The sequence below is a fragment of the Eleginops maclovinus genome, chromosome 23 (genome assembly GCF_036324505.1).
Source record: "Eleginops maclovinus isolate JMC-PN-2008 ecotype Puerto Natales chromosome 23, JC_Emac_rtc_rv5, whole genome shotgun sequence".
Taxonomy (NCBI): Eukaryota; Metazoa; Chordata; class Actinopteri; order Perciformes; family Eleginopidae; genus Eleginops; species Eleginops maclovinus.
In genome coordinates this window covers 5,631,416-5,653,306 of record NC_086371.1, presented here as the reverse complement: position 1 = coordinate 5,653,306, position 21,891 = coordinate 5,631,416, and the positions used below count along the sequence as shown (strand labels likewise).

General features: G+C 37.5%; 1 protein-coding gene across 1 annotated transcript in view; it reads left to right on the top strand.

The window, feature by feature from the left end:
* The window catches only part of rxfp1 (relaxin family peptide receptor 1), a 35,372-nt gene extending 14,104 nt beyond the window's left edge, over positions 1-21,268 (top strand). The window contains exons 3-16 of the mRNA XM_063876955.1: positions 2,706-2,777; positions 3,572-3,643; positions 5,461-5,532; positions 5,792-5,863; positions 6,024-6,092; positions 6,239-6,310; positions 6,527-6,598; positions 9,563-9,634; positions 10,465-10,536; positions 11,369-11,440; positions 13,469-13,698; positions 17,940-18,350; positions 18,575-18,793; positions 19,507-21,268. Of these exons, the coding sequence (XP_063733025.1) occupies positions 2,706-2,777; positions 3,572-3,643; positions 5,461-5,532; positions 5,792-5,863; positions 6,024-6,092; positions 6,239-6,310; positions 6,527-6,598; positions 9,563-9,634; positions 10,465-10,536; positions 11,369-11,440; positions 13,469-13,698; positions 17,940-18,350; positions 18,575-18,793; positions 19,507-19,937 (2,008 nt within the window). The 3' untranslated portion in view covers positions 19,938-21,268. The remainder of the gene's footprint in view (positions 1-2,705; positions 2,778-3,571; positions 3,644-5,460; positions 5,533-5,791; positions 5,864-6,023; positions 6,093-6,238; positions 6,311-6,526; positions 6,599-9,562; positions 9,635-10,464; positions 10,537-11,368; positions 11,441-13,468; positions 13,699-17,939; positions 18,351-18,574; positions 18,794-19,506) is intronic.
* The last annotated feature ends 623 nt before the right edge of the window (positions 21,269-21,891 follow it).

Below are 21,891 nucleotides of genomic sequence, written 5' to 3'. Positions count from 1 at the left end.
AGATAATGAAACAGCTGGATACATTGCCCTGTCTTGATGGTGGTCTGGTGGGATTGGTGATAGGGTCTTAAGAATCAGAAATCCCTCACATTTTTGGGAGAAGTGAGTGTACTGTCAGTGTGATTTATTGGCCGGTAGATGAAATGAAAAAGTGTGCTCTTATCGTGTCCCAAAGGAAAAGATCAATCAGCATTATCAAAAAGCATTCTTCCTTTTGGAAAGATAAATGCCTACAAATTGTATCACATTTTATATGGAAGTCTAGGATGTCATTATTTGAAATAAAGAAATATCTTAAGGAAGAAAGGATTGCATTAATTATTATTACATCTGGGAAAAAGGACATAAATGGAACCAACACAAACGTATTCCATTTTTTCCCCATTTATTCATGCTTTATGTCCATATTTCATAGTCATATTTCCTTGGATTCCTATTATTTATGTGCCAGTGGCACTCTCTTTTTGTCAGTTTAGCCAAGCTTTAGCTAAATATTTCCATTCATGGCGCTGTAACTGCAGTCTTTTTATTCCGGGAATTTCTTCCTCTTTCGTGAGTGTGGGTGATAGAAAGTGCCAAAGTGAAATGTATAAATGAGATTTCTGTGCTTTATGAGTTTAAACAATGTAAATATAAATTAAAAAGGATAAACATTTACTTTGGTTATGACAGTCAGGTCTCAGACAGCTGTGAATCTGCTCCACTGCGTATGTTTATACATTATTGGCTCAGTATTTGTTTCCAAGGACGTTGTTTTTTTTGTTATTTTCCCCATTTCTATCCTGCAGTCTGTAGTTAAATTACAGATGATCTGTCTGACCTTTTGAGTTAAATTGTGTCTGTATTCAGTCGTGAAAAGGAACTTATTTGCTGGAAAATGTCTTCACTGAAACGTTCCAAAAAATGAGACGATGATTATGTCTGGATATGTTGTGAAAGCCAATGTCCAATGTCCTGATTGACTGGTGTCTGCTTCAAGGATACACAATGAGCCTCTGCCATTAGAGTGCTGTACTATAGATTCCTGTCGCCTTCATGTTGCTGCTTAATGATTTACTGTCTGCAGTACTTCTAATCAATTTGTGTGAGGTGTTTGAAAGAAAAAGTGGTGTTTAAGGTTGTTTGAGACCAACAATGTCCAGAAATGAAAAGAGCAAGCTGTACGATGTCCCCATACTTTAATGATGGACATCAGTGTGTAAATGCACCTTTTAAAGCAGCAATGCATGCAATAAAAGAAGGGAAGAAGAAGAAGTGTATCTGATGTTAGAATGCAGGTTTAAAGACCACTTATTCCTCATATTTCTAGGTTCAAATGCATATTTTGCTTACATGCTTTAAGGTTCAAAAAGTGATCCATTTCTATCATACTGCCTGTAGCGCCTCTGAAACCAGAGCCCAGTCTGCTCTGATTGGTTAGCTCACCAGCTATGTTCTGATTGGTCAACCGCTTAGACATGTCCCACCCTTAGCCAAAATGTTTCAAAATTAAAAATGTATTTATTGTGTGTTCTTTATACATCTCAATATATTTAAATTGTAACCCCCTGTATCTTGATAAGTTTCATGTTGTCGGATTCTTGACAATTTGCAGCCCTAGTCTAAATAAGATCAAATGTATAGCTACTGAGGTATTTTCCTTTTACTCTTTGGTAACATTTTAGGGAATAAAAGTTGCCCAAAAATAGTTACCGGTAGCCTTTTATTGCAATTTTAGTTTCGTTGAATATCCCCATGATCAGATCTCACCTACTCATGAACAGGTGATGTTAATCTACAAAAATAAGGGATGTAGGAATCGATTTTGAAAATGTTTTTACTAGAGGCGAGGAAAACATGTTTGTGTACAAAAACTCCTCAGAGTACATTAAGTGTTGCGACAGAAATCGACTAGGGTCATTTATCAATCAGCAAACAAATACAGAGTTAGAGAAATGCGATCCCTCGGAGACGGGGTTAATAGAAAGAAAATCTATGCAGTCCCAAAACATAACCCTTTATGGATGAGCCTTTAATCTGTTAAAAGCTTTGGAATCGACAGCTGAATCCAATGGTTACTCCGGGTCTCTTCGAGGTGATAAAATGGAATTGCAAAGACCAGGAGGCCGTACTGTGTCATGTTAATGAATTGAAATCTCATGATATTGATTGTTTTTATTGATCATTTTATTTGAATGTCTTTGCTGCGCTCTGCTTTTTAGGATGTGATAAACGTGTATTACTGCCTAACATTAATTACTTATACACTTTGTTTTGTAACATGGGGCCATTTCTTTACGACAAGGTGATTTAAAATGGTATACTATGTTATTTCCAACAATAATACACAAAAACAGCCCCACTTACGATCAGCACATAACCATTCAAATAATAATTCCCTAAATGTGTTAAAAAATACGTTTCAATATATTTAAAGATCATGTTAAGTCGTCTCTACATTTCCGCTTCGGACTGCGTTGCTCTGATCATTTCTTACATAATGAAAGTTGAGAGGATTATGTTAATGTTGAATAAGACTACTGATTCTTGAAAGCCCCATTAATTAAAAACGTTACAGCATAATTTAAACCGACATGTGAAATAATAGCGTGACTATCTGAGGGATGAGCAGGTCAGATGTTCGACCGAGCAGAACTGAATCATGACAAGCGTTCGTGGTTTAAACCTTTTTTTTTTCTGATTGTGAGTCTCTTTCTTTCCTTTAGGTCCCTTCAAAGGAATCAGCTCCAGAAGCTGAAAACAAACATATTCTTTAAGTACAAAAGTCTACAGAAACTGTGAGTTTAACATGAATTATGGATTGCATATTAATAACAATATATTGCTTCATCCATTTTTTTTACATTGCGATATTTTGTCAATTTTTCCTTTTCTTTTGTTTATTTAATTCCCTTTCTTCAGTCCCCTTTATTAAAAGGACATTTGCAGCTTGCATGGGAGCCTACACATCGCATTCAGTACAGCTTAATGCCTTCACGTGACACCAAAGAGCGGAGATAATAACCTTTGAGTGACAAATACAACAAACGAGTTCACAAAGCGTAGTAAAAGCTACAGGGACTGCTGTGAACACTAAAAGGAACGATTTTCCTCCTCTGCTTGTACGCATTTATTCATTGCCGACTTGAGTTGTTTATCAACCTTGCACACAGAGGCGGCAGGAGTATAGGTCTGATCCCTCGCCAGGAAACCATTTGGCGGTGCCAGGCTGTCATTCCTCTGAAGGTTTGCCCTGATTGAAAAAGTTCCCTGAAAATATGCATAAATAAACATCAGAATGAAACGCCAGGTGTGCAAAATACACGAGGAGACAAAGCACAGCTGTTGGTGTCTCTCGGTATGTACAATAAAACAAAATGCCTGCTATACAAACCAGGATTAGCTGAAATAACATACGCATAAGTCTTTCCTTGGCTTACCTCCCAATTAAGAATATTTCTTATGTAAACAAAGTTTTATTTCTCACTCAAACAACCCAATGTAGTATATGTTGTTTTTTTGTATTAAACCAACAGACTCAAGGGTTGTTTTTGTCAATTCTTAACCTGATTTCTGTTTTGTTTGTGTATAGATATCTTCAATACAACAGAATTCAAGATGTGAGTCCTGATGCTTTCAGAGGGCTGCATAATCTAACAAGACTGTGAGTTTGTTCTGCTTTATAACATTCTGTTATGATATCCTTGTATAAGATGTAGTAACGTGGCTTTTTAAACTTCATTGGCTTGCTTGCATTTAAACTTGGATAGGACTACATTAATACTACTACACTACATTATTCCATGTGTGTAGAAGTAATGAAAGCTATTCACTGCTGTGTCTAAACTGACGTGTACCATCCAATCAAATGCATGCAACATGGCCATTATAACCTCACCACCACTGTATCGTTGACATCCTCCTGGTTCAATATTTTTAAATATATTTTCACAATTATTTATCTTTTCAATCCATACACACAACATATTTTGCCCTTGTTTCTGTCTAGGGAGAGGGATCCGTCCTCGGTTGCTCTCCCCAAGGTTTCTTGCATTTTTTCCCCAGTAATTGTCAGGTTTCTTGTGTGTTTGTATGCTGCCACGGTCTGAGGACAGAGGACTTCATACGCTGTACACACTGTTAATCCCACTGAAGCACAAGTGTAATCTGAGGGCTTTATAAATACAATTATACAGAAAATTGGTGTGCTGTTGCATCATTACACTCCTTTTTTAGTATACTGCTACTGACGTATACTATGTACGGTTTGTTTATTAAGGGCACATTAGTACTTCAAGTACAACCCTCATTGGTTCTCTGATTCTCTGAGAGCTTCTTCTTCAGAGAGCAGAGCCTTTTTTCTTACTTCCTGCGTAACCACTTACTATAAATAGTCAATTCATTGGTGAATGCGTCTCTGGCTGAAATGATATGCAGCATTACAGAGAACAGAAAGGACAATGAGATGCCACATAGGGAGCAGGAGGGCTGATGAGTTCAAGTTAAATGTCATATCAGCGGGATGTTCCATAATGATAAAACAGAACCATTTTTAGAGATCAGGCTTATTTTCCAAATGCACTCACAATGGGAACAGCACTCTGGTGAGCCGACAGTAATCTTCCCTCTGTACGATATATAACTTTTCAGTTTGTATTGCATAAATGTTATTAAGGAACAAAAATGCAATGCTAAATATAAAATATAAACAGTATGGCTTTGCGTAAGTGGCTCTCTTTCTACTGCCAGTTTAGCCTTAGTATTGCCATATATAGCACTGTAATTGCTGTGATTTACTCTGTTTACATTGAAATAAATGGTGGTAGCAATGGAATTGTAAACACATCACACTTCATTTCCGCTACAGGAAATACTTCATTTCGAGTGGGTGCTTGGGAGAGCAAAACTGACATTTCGTTGAGCTTATATATCTTCTTTTTTTTTTGCATAAATGTTTAGAATGAAACATGTTAAAGATATAAATAAAGTAGTAGTGCACATAATATCAAGTATGATTCTAGATAATACACAGACAAGCTAATATATAAAGATTGATTTGATGCACATATATTATTAAAAGTGTATACCTGCTAGAAAAGGGTATGAACTATGACATTAAATTGCAATATTTGATCGTATAAATCAAAGTTTATTTATACAACCCAACATCACAAAACTGTCTGTGGGCTTTATATATTAACATGAATGACAGGACAATTATTAAAAGACACGATTGTGTAAACTACAAATAAAAGGTCTAGAAATACAATAAAACTATAAAATAAAATACCATAAATTGTAGGACCCAGGAGGACAGACATAGGGATTCATCTGAAACTATTAAAAAGGAAGGTCTTCAGCGCACTCTTAAAAGTATGGACACTGTATGCCTCTCTGATACAAGCAATGAAAGAAGAAAGTATGGTGACCTATCGAGCATCCCCTCAGGGTAATTTTCCAAACTCATCTCTCTTCTCTCAGGTATCTGAGCCACAACAACATCTCTGTCCTGATGCCCGGGGTGTTCCAGGATCTTCACAAGCTGGAGTGGTTGTATGTTTATTCTCTGCTGAAAAAAAGTTCTGCAAAAGGGTTTTTATGGATTCTATGTAAATATTTCTTTGCCATACGCTGAGAAGTCCAGTTGTGTGAAAAATAATTCCTTCAGATAAACATATTTGTTTCCCTTGCAATATTTACTTTTAATTGCAATTGGGTAGTACTTCACCCAAATCTGTATTAATGCCGCTTCATCCGAATCAATACTCTGCGAACGAGGCCGAAACTATATCCTGTGTTTACCTTGTTTCAGGATCTTGGAAAATAACAATATCCATCAAATATCCTCCATGACCTTCTCGGGACTGAACTCCCTTGTTTTACTGTGAGTTCTTAGTTTGTACTTCTCCAGAGTTTTTCCTTTGTGTGGTATCTTATCGAACCATCAAATGTTCTGGTTTTAACAGCGTTTGTTGAACTGTTTGGACTGAGTGATTGTTCCTCCTGTCCTTGACATTCTTTCATTGTGTCTCACTGATCGACAGGGTTTTGTTGAACAACTCTTTGACAAAACTGGATGACATATGTCGGGAAATGCCAATTTTGAACTGGCTGTAAGTATGAGCTTAAGAAATCATGAGATGCCTTGTCAAAAAAGTGACGTGTAATTTGATGATTCTTTCCCTTTCTGTGTGTGTGTGTGTGTGGTATGTGTGAAATATTTCCTCTCTGTGTGTGTGCTTTTCATCACACGCTGCAGCGATTTGGAGGGAAATCTCATTGAAACCATTGGAAATGTGTCTTTCTGCTCATGCAGTATGTTGACAGTTCTGTAAGTATATATTTACATATTTTAACACATGGCACAGGCTAAGATTTAGTTTTAGTATTTAGACTTTTGCCTGATGCAACGCTTACAAATCAGCCCCCGTCTCCCAACATGTCATTAGAGATAGGCTTATGTATCGTCTCAATGCTGGCAGTACTAATTAAAAAGTTTAAAAAGTAGTCATATTCTCCTTTGTTTGTATTTGTTGTCTTTCTCCAGGGTTTTACAGCAGAACAGGATCAGCCATATACACGAGCAAGCTTTCTCAGTCCTCCCAAGGCTTGGAGAATTGTAAGTTCATCTATTTAGTTTTTGGATTGAGCAAACAAACTTTGAAGAAAACAAATAACATGACTTTGAAGATTCAGCCAGAAAAAAAGTTATGCAATTTAATATGGATTGTTCTTGAGATGAGCTTCATTTGGTGAATTTAGAAAGAGGTGCAGAAGATGATGAAATGAAAAAACAGTACGGGAAAAAAAAAGCAATAAATACATCGTAGAGACGTTTTGTAATAATTTGATTTCTGCTTAATATTTGTACTTTAGGGCACCATTTTAACATTTATAGACTGCTTTTAAAAGGTATTGGAGCCCTGTTGTCCAAGCAGTTCAAATTTAAAAAAAGCTGCAAGCAAGAACTGATACCATTCAGAAACACAAATCTAACGAGCTCACATTTAGAACGAAGGCTTTGATGATCAAACGCATGTTGATTTGTTAATGAAATCCATTTGTTCTTGTGTGCCCTGTTAACTGTGAGGGCTGGGGGTGGTCATTTCTGTCTTGGGTTTGTTTTGTGTTTTAGTCGGGGTGTGTGGATTTGTCCAAAACTTTGTTTCAGCAACATTTCTTTCAACTTGGCAGATGGTGGATGTATTTGTGTGCTAGGTTCCCTAATATTATTTTGCTGAGTCTTCAAAATGTCTCCTTGCCTAACTTTTTCCTCCAAGACAAGTTTTTCATGGTCTACAGGTTGGGTGTTCGTTTCATTGTTTATGAATATCTATGGTCTCAAGAAGTAGAATGTTGCTATTTATCAGCAAACCTGACACTTTTCTACTTGTGACTCTTCAAAATGTAAACCATGAAGTACAGCTAACATAAAGAATCATATTGAAAATGTATAAATGTTGCGCACTCACGCTCCCGAGAGGATGAACCACTTCCAAGTGAAACACTCATTAGCTTTCCCCCAACAGTTATTTCCATCAGGTAATGGTAAATTCTCATAGCCAAAATATCGTAGTTTGTTTGCTGTTGCTATAATTACCTTTGTCCAGGCACATTTCTGTGGATTTAGCCCAAGATGACCAATGAGAACAAGCATTATTTTCCCAGTTAATTGAACATAATCTAAGGACTTTTTAACATACTTTCCCCTCATTGTTTTGTTTGGGATATTGTCCATGTGTGGCTAGCCTTGTCCAAATACACCATTGCTACAGTAGAAGTAAGGAATGTCTATTTCTAAACTTGAGCATCACTTTTTTTTGTTGTTGTTTTGTGATGTACTTTTTGATTTTCTCCCGAACTCAGAGGTACACAGGTTGCTAGAAATGTCGCAGCTCTTTACTTCCTACCTTTGATGTTGTTGCACCCTCTTGGGCATTGTGCAATATGTCTCTCTGTGATCTTTGTTTTCATGTTATGTGATTTGCTGTCGGCTGACAGAATCCTTTAGTCTTACAAATCGTTGTTTTAGTCATTAATAGCCTCATGAGCCTTAACAGCTCTCCTGAAATCTTTATTGAGTTTGACTTTTCTTTGCCTCTGTTGATCTTGACATGAGATTTTTAAAGGATAAATATAAACCTGATCTTCTGCTACCAAAAACAATAGTCAATATTTTAGTTTCACAAATGCTTAAAATGTACCTAATAAAAGATGTGCATCCGTCAGTGTTTGTCCTATAGAGAGTAGCAGATGAGTGTTGGTACACGCTTTGGGAGCAATTCACAATAATCTATATCTCAAATACCAAAATTAACATTTGCTATTGCCAACAAATCCCATACAAAACCAAAAATCAGTATGTATTTTTTGACTGTATTCCTCTGTGCCATTAACACATCTCTGAGCACACACTGCCCTGCTGCTGATAACACTTGGTCGTGTAAAAATGTGTATCTATTTGCCCCAGGATTTGCAACAGGAAATATTTGTCAAATTACATTTGTATTTACTCTGCGTGAGTAACCATGTCTTAGAACTAAAATGGCCTCAAGTTTTTAGAGAAGTACGATAGATACGCGTGTGACCAATTTGTCAGGTGCCTTATTCCATACGTTCTTTCTATTCGACTGCTCACCCATTCAGGCCCGGCCCTGACCAATGTGCTGCCCTAGTCAGGATTTGTAAGGTGGAGTGCTTACGGGGGGACCAATTTGGCGCCCTAGGCGGGTGCCTTGGTGGCCTATAGAAAAGGCCGGCCCTGCATCCATTGGTTGCAAAGAGAACTCCATTTGTATAGAGGTGTATGTAAAAATGACTCTAATTCTCACTTGATTTATTACCCTAATCAACATTTACCAAATGAGTTTATAGTCTTAATCACTGGTTTCAATTCTTCCCTAATAAAGCATGATTCTTATGTTGTAAATGTTGGTCTTAGTTAGAGGTAAGACAAAGCATATGATTGACCTCTGCAGTGTTAAACCTTTCAGTTTAGTGTAACAGTTTGGTATCCTTTAATGCGCTTGTTCAGTGTTCGGGCGAATTTAGTTCCACTATTTTGGGTCATTTTGGGTAAAAAACAACATTTGCAAGATGGTGACACCCAAAATGCCCAACTCCTGGTTTCAAAGTCAAAGTCCACAAACCAAAGGGTAACGTCTTGGTGAGTTACGTGCACTATAAATTGTCTGTGACACATTTAAAGGTTTATTTCATCAGTAGGAATAAATGAGTTGGGAGTGAGGGTAACGTTCAGGCTGAATTAGTTGCAAAGTATATTGAGGTTGACTTACACATTGTGGGTTTTAGTATTTACCATTTTTGTTGTGTTAACCAAGAAACAAAAAGTAACACAGGCTCCTTTTACATACAGTATATAACCAACAGCAGAATAAAGCAAGTTCAGTGCATTAAAATGGTGAATTACATCATAAAGTTATTGAGATTTTAGTAATTTAATGTCTCTTTGGAAATCCTCTCCCTGTACATTGTCAAATGGATGTATTATGATCTGTCAGATAACCACTCATCAATATTTATTTTCCCTTTTCTTCCGATGTGGATTTGTTTCGGCGCTCAGGGACCTCTCCAACAACAGACTGGTGGCGATCCCTCCTAATCTCTTTGTTTTACTCGGGGATTTACTCCAACTGTGAGTTTTAATTAAATAAATACACCAGGACGTACAGTTCTGTATACCTTAGCAATAACATGAATATTTATGAAGGTTTATATTTTGATGCTGGCAAGAAATGACCATTACATCATTACCGATAAGACGTTTTTTAATGTGATATTTAGACAAAAAAGTACTCTTCGATAGATAACTACAACTCATTTTACAACACAGTATTTTCCTGTTTTTCGCCAAGATAGTAAATAACAAAGCTGCTATTATTAAGAAACATTGGATGACCTGCTACCCTTTTCCTCCTGAATCTCTTTGCATTATTACATGAAATTCTACAAGCACTAGGCAGTAAATGCACTGAATGTCAACAATGCGGTGGTTGAATAACAAGATGTCAAGTAACAATAAATAATGCAAGGACATAGTTCCATGAACATGCAGCAGATAGTACACAGTTGTGGCTGTCACAGGTAGTGGAGCAATGTGGACCCAAACAAAGGAGACAGGATGAATGACAGAAAAATACTTTTATTTAGAGGCTTGGTCCAAGGCAAGGCAAAACAGGGCTAACCAGGACAGAACAGAACTTCCTGATGTAAGTCAAACAAGCATCCAACCAAGACTGAACAAAAACCAGGACTTAAATACAAACAGAATTAATGGTGGTTGCAGGGCTAGGGAGAAGACTTCAGAAACAGGAAATGGACAAACCAAAACTGAGATCCTGATAATGGTAGTTGAAAGAAACTACCCACATGCATAGAAAACGTAGACACTTGTTAGGTAAATGATGAATGCAATTTATTTCGACAATATGTAATTGAAAGTTTTCTTTATCTTTTATCTTCTAGGAATATATCATATAATCCCATCATGGAGCTCCAAGTTGACCACTTTGACAAGTTGCATAAACTGAAGTCATTGTAAGTAATCACCGAATGTTTCCTGCTGATTTAAGAGAAATTAAAGAAGCCCCTATTTTCCTTTTGGGGGTTTTGCGTTCCCTGTAGTGTGCTATATAGAATTGTGTGCATGTCAATGGTCTCGAAAGGCTAAAACCCCAAAGTTCCCTCCAGGAGGAGTTTCCTATAACATAGTGACATCGATATTTAACACTCGCGCTTCTATTGGCTAGCGCTTCAACACATTGTACTTGATAGGCTAAGGGGCGGGACGTCTCTTAGTGGTTGACCAATCACAACAGAGCCGGCCAGCTAACCAATCAGAGCAGACTGGGCTCTGGTTTCAGACAGAGGGTGAAAAGAGGTGCTGCAGAACAGGCAGTATGAGAAAAATGAAGAGCTTTTTGAACATTAAATTAATAAAGGCACAAAACACAAATTTGAACCTGAAAATGAGCATAATAGGACCACTTTGAGCTTGATTTTAGTTGAGAGGCATTCTGCTTAAAGTTGCAGAAGAGCAACAAACAGAAACACATCGGTGATGAACCTGTACAATGGAAACAGGCGTTAAAGAAAAGTATTTAATTTTAATTGAAGTGTTTTGCTTTGATGTTTGTTTTAAGGATTGACACTCGTCCAAATCTTTGTAAATAAATGAAAGATGTATTTTGGCTTATACAAAATGATCACATGTATTCTTGAAAAGCTATTTGCTGGAGACCTTTGAGGTAAACTGCTTTTGTGTTTCTGAAGACTTTTATAGCAGTTATAAATCAATATAGCAAAATGTGTCTTTGTGAGTGGATTCGGACTAAGACTTAATAGATATCTATTTATATATACTCTCCAGGAGCATAGAAGGGATCGAAATTGGAAACATACAACGGAGGATGTTCGAACCCCTCAAACACTTGACTCATATGTAAGTAGTCCAATGTCATTTTGGTACTGTTTATACCTCATTTTGGTCTGGAGTGTCATGTTGACCGTATGCCTTTCACACCATATTCCTTGTGGAGAGTCCAAAAACAAGCCTTATCGAGACGGTCAGGCTTCTCTTCCAACTGGGAGATGATTAAGAAAGGCTTAGTGAATTCCCTCATCTCTGTGTGTATAACAGCTCAACGTGCAACCATGGACTTCTGGCCAGGGATGATATAGAGTAAAAATCAATGCCCTTTCACATTGTAAACAATCACTGAACCTCCTCAGGGCTGTTTATTCCGTAGAGTTTCATTCATGTTTCAGGAGGATAGTTTGTTCAAATAAAATCGACTCATTTAGGTATTTAGCTTTTATCTATTTTCACCACCACAATGGAAGGTAATGAAAATAAATGTGTGCTGCTCAAAGCAGGATCATTTTATCTTTTCCAAAAGCATTTTCTCTTTACAGTTTCAGTGTCCATGAAGGGAGGATAATCCACGGATTAAATCATTTTCAAAGGGACTACTTATTTGGCAGTAAGCAGTTGTGGAAAAGCTTTTCACTCTGTGGTGCATTGATTTACCAGAGTTATTGAAGCAGACACATTTCTGGTGGTGTTAGTCAGGCATGACTCAACCGGTTGGTCCCCCACTTTGCTTAAGACTGAAATACACTGCCCGGCTACAAAAAAGGTCACACACTCTAATATTCATTGGACCGCCTTTTAGCTTTGATTACCGCACACATTCACTCTGGCATCGTCTCCACAAGCTTCTGCAATGTCACAGCATTTGTTTCTGTCTTGCATTCACTTTTTGCCAAGATCTTGTATTGATGACGGGAGATTCGGATGACTGCACAAAGTCTTCTCCAGCACATCCCAAAGAATTCTCATTCAGGTTCAGGTCTGGACTCTGTGGGGGCCAATCCATGTGTGAAAATGATGTCTCATGCTCCCTGAACCACTCTTTCACAATCTGAGCCCGATGGGTCCTGGCATTGTCATGTTGGAACATGCCCGTGCCATCAGGGAAGAAAAATTCATTGATGGAATAACCTGGTCCTTCAGTATATTCAGGTAGTCAGCTGACCTCATTCTTTGGGCACGTTGCTGAACTTAGACCAGACCAACTGCAGCAACCCCAGATCGTAGCACTGCCCCCACAGGCTTGTGACCTTTTTTTTGTCCGGGCAGAGTATTTTATTCAGATTTTGGATGGATCACCGCATTCATGGTCCCCAGAGGATGAACTCCAATGACCTTTACTATTCTTATAATTTCCCTCTAGTGCCACCACAAGGTAAAGTGTGTCCATTATTGTAAAATGTCTCATCAACAATTGGATGGATTGCTGTGAAGTTTTCCACAGACATTCATGTTTCTCTCAGGATAAAGTGTAATGACTTTAGTGATTACCTGACATTTCATCCAGCGCCATTTTCATGGATTTAGAAAGTCTGATTTTTCACCAAATCCTTGCAACATGTAAGGCATTCATATTAACTTCTGCTATGTTTTTTGTAGAGCTAATAGTAAATGTTAGCATGCTAAACTGCAAACTAAAATGGTGACCATGGTTATCATATCCTACTTAGCATTAGCATGTTAATATTGCCATTGTGAGCAACAAGCATGGTTTCTGTTAGAACCATAGGTATCATTTTATTCTGCTTTGTTGTTCAAGTGGTGGTGAAGGTATTAATATTAGATATCCAAAAGCAATTGCAAAATACACTACCATACAAATCAAAGAGAAGCATCTTAATCCAAACAGGTTTTTTGAAGTTCACTACCTCAAAACCCCAAGAACAGATGCTCCCTTCACTTAAAATCAAATCAAATCCTAAATATTTTTTTAACAATCAGACGCTTTCCTACTGTCTCAATGTATAAAAACAATAATCCTGTAAGAATGCACGCTTGGTGGTAAAACAAAACAAAAAGCAAACCTTGAAGCTGTAGATAAATAGACTCCCTCATGTTCTGCCTAACTTGATTCACTTCTTTGATCTGCTTTCACAGCTACTTTAAGAAATTCCAGTACTGCGGCTATGCTCCTCACGTGCGGAGCTGCAAACCCAACACTGACGGCATCTCGTCCTTCGAGGACCTGCTGGCCAACATCGTGCTGAGGGTCTTCGTTTGGGTCGTCTCCGCCACCACATGCTTCGGCAACATCTTCGTCATCTGCATGCGCTCCTACATCCGATCTGAGAACAAACTCCATGCCATGTGCATCATTTCTCTCTGCTGTAAGTCACGCTTCATCATGAACTGACAACATTAGGGGAAAGAACATAAAGTTTTCCCTGCTCAGGAATACATATTTTATACGATAGATAACTCTTCGCACTGTGCATTAAAGCCACGTTAATATGAAGCACCTCTTTATGTTTGTAGACGTGGTGTAGAAGTGACAAATCCTGCACATCAACATTTCTTCTTGGGAAGTTAAAAGCTAAGTTAAAAACTTTTAGAAATGGAAATGAGTTGAAATGTGGTTATCGGTGTGTTTCCCCAGCACAGTTTAAATATTACACACACAGTTAGACACCCTCATGAATAAGACTAAATGCAAAAATAATAAAATCTCAGTCCAAAATATACTATATTTTCCATCTCAATACAAATCTTTAAATACTCCAAGAACTGATTTATGCACAAAATTGACACAAACTGCTCAACGAGTTTCAGCGGTTGATAAATAATTACACATTCACTGACTCTATACCAGATAATAAACAGTAATGTAGTATAAGCACCAAGTTTGTAGATAGTTTTGAAATATAGCTTGTTTGTTGATTACTTTTTTTATGGCACAAACTCCCAACAAACTTGCAAAAACCATGAACGCATTGGATTATTATAAATGTGTTAGTGTGATATTTAGGTATGCAAACCCTGTCTTCTTCTTAGAAATGTGATGGCATTCAGATAAGGGATGAGGCTTCTTCTCCTGCAGAGTTCTGTTAGAAATGTCTTTTAAAAAAAGGAGATTCTGGAGATGATTGGTTTAAAATGCACAGTTGTACAATTTCTCCTATCTCACATTTGATGTGTGCACTTGCATAAAGACAGGAAATTATGTGAAGATGAGAATTAGCATGGACACTGCACAGGTAGTGGTTTGATATAAGCTGCAATAACTCCTGCAACAATCATCTAATGCATTGTCCTTCACGCTGTTGGTTAGCTCTTTATTTCCTTACAGCAGGGGGAAATTGAAATCATGACAGCATGTTGGAGAAGAGAATATAGAGCAAACAAATCCATCTTTATGGAATGGGCTGGTATGAGGATTCACTCAATGGCTTTATGCAGGGGGAGAAAAAGCAAGTGTACAATGCCTTTATGGTTATTATTCCTATGAGAACTTCATCAAAGAGAAAAAACACCAAGATGTATGGGAAATTAATGTCCGTAACAATATTTTACTGTATGCCTATGCTGCCGTTTCTCATTTTCAAGTCAAATATAAAGGATAAATGGACAACCATGAGTCTCAAAGCTGCTGAGATCAAAGAGCTCCGAATATGCAAAGCAGAAGTTCCATGTTGTAGCTGATCTCTCTTTCTTTCTTCTACCAAAGCCAAGCAGAGGAAGACTGTTGTTATTCATTGTCATTGTGGGTCTCTCTTCCATCAACCTTTCCAAAGTTTATTGTTAAAATGTCAGTGGGGACTGTTTTCAGTGATGCTGATAGCTGAAATCCAGACAAAAACATAGCTTAAGGTCAATAACACAATCTAAATATTTCTCAGAATTTAATTATTTGCATCTTTTTAAATACAATGGAGTGGAATAAATTGAGTCTGCAAACTAAGAAATTATAAAGAAAGGACAAACAGATAATGTAAATGTCAGAAGGTAATGTTGTTTAAAAGTCAGAGCTACAATTAACTTGAAATGAACTTGTCACTTTATGCTATCTTGAGTTTTCTTTACCCTTTCACACATTTTTCCACATTGTTCCCTGCCAATGTCACCTTTTCTTTTCATTCAGATGGCTTTTTTAGTATTTGTCTTAGAAACTAAATCCCATAGAGGACCCAATTGAGTCGGCAAGGAGGCAACTTTATTTACATTTCTATCTCTTAATTAAGTAACAATCATAATTGCAGCCACAGGGGCTGAACGTAACGTGTTGGAGGGCATTTCTCAGCTGCCACATTCATGTTAAGCACAACAAAGCTTCCTCCCTGCTGTGCCCTTTAATCTTCACGTGAGCAATATTAAAATAAAAAACATTCAGTGAGTCTTTAATGTCAAAAAATATATATTCAATGTGTGTAAAATAAAAAACTCACTTTGATGGTGTGTTTCCATATCAAATGACTAGCTCTCAGCGGGTTTAAGAAATTAAATTATTATTGGATCAAAGAGTGACTGATGAACTTTTGGCCAATTCCTTAAAGGATTTAAGTCATAAGTCCAACTACGGTTTTAAAAAATGTCATCAAACTATTGTGATGAATTTACCGAGGAGGACAGAGAAAAATGATAAAAGTGAGATCAGGATTTACGTGTGCTTTGTTGAGTTGTGCTAACAGTCAATGAAACACACGTTTTTCACTGAGATGTACCATAAAAACCCCAGTTTAAAACATGTCATGCACCAACAGTAATAATTACCCATACTGAAAATATCAACATATAGTGAGATGTGTAAACAAATACTATCCAATGTTACCGTATGATACATGGTCATACATTCAAATATTTACTCACAGCATCAGTTATGGTAATCAGCTTATTTGCTTTGTGGTGTGGAGATAAACATAAAGACTGGAAACAGCTTCATCTGGAAGAGTTTAAAATTCGCCTTCGTAGGGCAAATTTTAATAGTGGAGACTCTAGGAAGACTCGCTATGACATAATATGTTCAAAATGCAAGGTTATTCAGCTTACAAATCATCATTTTTATTCTCAAACAAACACCACAGTGAACTTCAGAGCTGCTGGTAGAAAGATTTTGTTACCTTAGTACAGGTCGAGGTTAGCTATTTCACCCCTCATTTTCGATCTAAGTTACTGGCTTTAGCCACGTAAATATTTCCAGTACAGATGATGATGTAAACACATTTCCCTTCATTTCAATCCATTTTTAGTGCCCAACTCTACAAATGCAAATACTTTTGAGACTTTGCTGTGCTAAAAAAAGACGGATAATAAATAATAAATAGCACCTTCTTCTTATATAGATAGATATACTTTATTGATCCCAATCTGGGACATTTTTTCATTCGAGCAGCATAAAAACAAGCCAATTTATACAATAAAATAAATAGCATTTAAAAAGAAAGTAAAAAAATATACATTCGGGACAAAAAACGTACTGGGTCTTTTTGTCACATTGCTATTTGTTTAAGATGTTTACGCCTGTAATGAAGCATTTGTAGAGGTAAGTTTATTCACAACATTGTGTTTATTATGATAAGTACAGGGTGTATTTTTTTTGTGAACCTCGCATGCAATCATCCTGTCTTCACTTATAAATTGGACCCTTGTGAAATCAGGAATACATTACCATGATAATGATACCACTACTGCTATATTTATATGTTTGAATTATTGTGGTTTGGTGTTTTTCAGGATTACATTTAAATGCCACTTGTCAAACAGTGCAGAGTGACACGGAGTACTGATTTTCTATATATTCAGCATGTAAAACAGGCATTATGTTTGTTTTCTCCTTGTTTTTGTGTCTTGATAACAAAGCAGGATGCTCTCTGCAATACAATTACCTCATTTGTATAATTTCAGAACATATGAAGTCATGACTGAATGTTAGTGGAAGTAATAATGGTTATTTCTTTAAGCAGTCCTTGTACTAGTGATATCATTTGCCTTTGATTAGATGTAATAGCATAAGAATCAAAGTGTGCCTGTACATGTGGTGCTTCTAGCAGATCATGGGGAGATAATACATCATATAATGCATCTTAAATCCATAGTGCACATTGGAAAACACATTGTTGAGAGCTGTTCAAAAAAAGCATTCATAGTCTACACATAGTCATGTATTTTTTGGAGCATTCACAGCCATCACGGCGTCTCTTTCTCATGCTGAATCACGTCCCAGCCTTTTTCCTTCTCTCTGTGGACAGCTATAGGGAATTTAATTTGACCTACAGTATATAGGTCTTTTCCATAAGGACATTGGCGCACCTACACATTTATTGTCAGGGGTCTCGAAAAGGCTGGATACCCCTACCAAAGTAGTCTGGAAGCCTTTCATGTAGGGCATGTTTAAACATTTTCTCACTTCTAAGACATGGCAGTGTGGTTCCCTTTGAAGAGAACTGCTTTGAGAAGTCTTGCTTTATCAGTCGGGGTGTGTATGTTGCATGCTCAAATAAATTCAGCTGGCATTATGCTCACATTTCTGATTAAGAAGGCTCAAGGGGTAATCAGTGGCATTGTTTTTTTTTAACCTCTAATAAGATTCAGCTTTACTGTTTTTCTGAATAGTAAATAGCTTTCCTTTCCACAGGCGCAGACGGGCTGATGGGCATCTACCTCTTCATGATTGGCGCGTATGATCTGAAGTACCGCGGCGAATACAACAGGCACGCTCAGGCCTGGATGGACAGCAATCAGTGCCAGGTCATCGGATCTTTGGCTATGCTGTCCACTGAGGTATCCGTACTCCTCCTTACTTACCTCACCCTGGAGAAATACATCTGCATCGTCTACCCTTTCCAGTACCTGACGCCTGGCTGGAGACGGACTGTCACCATCCTTCTCGGGATATGGGTGTTCGGCTTTATCGTTGCCCTCCTGCCACTGGTCTGCAAGGGGCTGTTTCGCAATTTCTATGGGACCAATGGAGTTTGCTTCCCGCTGCACTCTGAGCAGCCGGAGACAGTTTGGGCTCATGTTTACTCCATCGTCATTTTCCTGGGTAAGGATTTATTCTTTCAATTAGTTTTTTCCCCCTTGTTTGCTTGTTGAGTTCTTCACTCCTTTACTCACTGAAGCTTTTTGTACCAACTGTCTCATTATCCAGTGGCTGTATTTGTATTAATTTGCATGCAGATGAATGGCTTTTTTGTTGTTATTTTTCAGCCACAGTGGAAATGTGAGCTTTTTCAAATGCAAAGAAACTAATTGAAAATCTCTCCACAGGTCTCAACTTGGTGGCATTCCTTATCATTGTCTTATCCTATGCAAGCATGTTTTATAACATCCAGAGAACAGGGACTCAGACCACCAAATACAGCAACCACATCAAGAAAGAGGTGACCATCGCCAAGAGGTTCTTCTCTATCGTCATCACTGACTCCCTTTGCTGGATCCCCATCTTCATCCTCAAGATCCTGTCACTGCTGCAGGTGGAGATTCCCGGTACAGTAAAACATTAAACTCTTATAGGAATGCTCCAATGAATGTTTACATTTTGAGTTTCAAAAACAGCCCCTCAGTAGGCTAGAAAAGTGGCTCTGAAAAGTGTGTATCTTGCATCTGTTGTGCAGGAAACCAGCCGTAGTGTGATTTAAATCCAAAGATTGCATTTGAAAAAGCTTTGAAAAGGCCATAACAATTTATCAAACCGCTTCAGCATAATCCACTTATCAGCTGTTCCTTCCTGTACTCCTGTGCAAATAAGTCCCCGAAACTGTTTTGCTATGACACAGAAATAAAGTACACACTTTTAAGAGCCTCCTTTCAAGTTTACAGGTAGATCAGAAGAGAGACATTTGGTTGAGTTTGTCTCTTAAGTAAATGTATTTGTCTGTATTTACACTTCAAAGTGATCAAGCAGGTATTCCCACTAAGTTGTGGATTGTTAGGAAGGTTTTTTAATGACTTCGTAAACAGTGCTTAACTGTTTTTATACCCAAAAGCCCCATTAGTGGTGTGCATAATCCATTATATAAATAGCCTGCTGAGCTGTGTCTGCCTAATAAGGTCCCCTGTAGGGATAAAGTGGATTTGTATTTAATATTGAAATGGATTTGATAAAAGGTCTTGTGTTAATGTACTCATAACAGTGTCGACCAAATCATCTTTAAACAGACTTTTTTACAGCTCTGTACTTTTCTTTTCTGTCTCTGAAGGTACCATCAGTTCCTGGGTGGTCATATTTATTCTGCCCATAAACAGCGCTCTAAACCCCATCCTTTACACACTGACCACACGGCCTTTCAAAGAGACTATTCTGCAGGTATGGGCAAACTACAGGCAGAGGAGACCTCTTCTCAGCGGGCACCCAGCTCATCATCCATCTCTAACATGGCAGGAAATGTGGCCCCTGCAGGAGAACAGCAATGGCCCCACCACGGGTCACCCGCATGAAACTACCGGAACGATAGCCAAGCTCACCCCTGTGGAAAATACCAACGATGGATACAATGTCATCACCACATGCACACAGCAAACACAGAAAACGCATACAGTGCTGTCAGTATGTTCAAAGGACGAGAAAATGCCACTCACATCAACCCCAACACACACACAAACTAAAACTAACAACGTGGGTGTCGAATAGCATGTATCTGTTGGTGAATATTTATCAAAGAGTCACCTCAACAGATTAAACGTGATCATGTTCATTGATCTCAGTAATTGGGATTAAAAACCATTTGTATTTGTTAGTATCTTTGTAAGTCCCACTGTATGCATGTATTGCCAAAGCAGCAACCATCACAGAAATGGATGAAGTCAGGGCAGCAATCACTTATGTAGCCGTACAGATCCTGTAATAAAGAAATCAGCTTCAAAAAGATATATATCTCTGCAGAACAGAAGCTATTTCCCACTTAGTTTGGCTTTTGTTCCACTAGCTTTCATTGCTCAGTTAAGTTTCTCCCAGACGGCTTCTTTCATCATCTTTTTCTTAAAGCTGGTTATCCAGTCCATGTTCTGAGCTGAACGTACATCTATTGTTACATTGGCAAGTACATTTCTGACAATCATAATTTCTAATGGTGATAAATAATTACATAATTAGTTAGGATCAAGTAACTACAACTCTTAATAAGTAGTTTAAAGCGCATCTGTGGATGAAACTCCTTAGATATGTTGTTGAATGCTATAGTAGCGCAGTCTGTTGGTTAAAGTCCCAGAACCAAGTGAATGCAACGTCTAAATTGTACTGTGTGTGCTGTGTTCTGTACATGTAACCAAAAGAGGATTTACTCCAAATCAAAATACTTTGAGTGTTTAAGTTCATTATTGATATTTCAAATCTGAAAAGTCAATCTTGTCAACTCAAGATTGACTTTACAGCTTTTGTGCCCTTCACTCATCATGCCAGATGCGGTCATCTGTCTGGGGGCTTAAGGCCAGGAAAATGGGGACAACGTCATTTGTGCCCTCTGCTCGGTCCAGCCTAAAAAGAGATGTATTAAAATAACTCCCATCTTCCCCCTCACACAAACGCATTATCACAAAGGCACTGCTACTGTTTAAACATTTTGAGTATTTTGCCTGCCCCATACTGTATTGTATGTATTGCTATTGTCTGTTTCAAACTGTGTTGACAGTATTGAGAAGAAACATCTATTTTATGTCATGTAGTGGACAGTAATATTTCCTAAGTCTAAATGAGAGATAAAACTGACCTCAACTGGTTTTCGAAACTACAGCAAGTTCATTGTAGTTGTTATTGTCTTAATCCAGACCCTCAGCAAGGATGGATACTCTGTGTTGCCTTTGCGACCAAACATTTTATTTATGGAAATATTGAATGTATTGAATGACAAATGTCAAGTATGTTCAACAAAGAATGTATTTTTTGGGGGTCCAAGGACATTTCCCAGCTGGTCTGGGGTTTCAACTTGAACTCAAGCAACCACTGCACAGCACAGTTTTTACACTGATCTCTACAGTGAAGACATTCCTACTGTTCATGAAATCTGTTCACCTTGATCAATGAATTACTGTTTCCTGTGGAAATGTACCTTTTCATTGATGCTGTAAATGTATGAATGTATAACAAAAATACTATTAGAGAACATATTAGTTGTAAATGCCACTTGTATTTATGTTAAAATCCCATAATGCTGAATAGATACAGAGCCAACCGTTGAGATAGGTTGATAATATCTGCAAGCATGCATTACATGTTGATGGGAAGACATGTTTTTAAATGTGTTGTAATTTAATTTGTTGTATTGACTTGTGTCCTTGTATGTAATATATATTTCTTTTGTTTTTATTGACGTGGACAGTAAATATACATGACTTACTTCTGCTTGTTGACTTATTTATTTGAATTGTATTGGTTACTCAACTAGGTTGACATAAAACTACTACACAATTGTTAAAGAAGTAATCTTATATAGGGCATTATGTTTAAGTGACACTACCAGGGCTGCACAATATCAGAAAAATATGTATTATGTAATTACATTTCATGAAGTGTTTTTTTTGTGTAAAAAGAAATGTAATAAATATTTAACTTAAGGTACATAAACATATGATGAAAAAAGAAATTAATG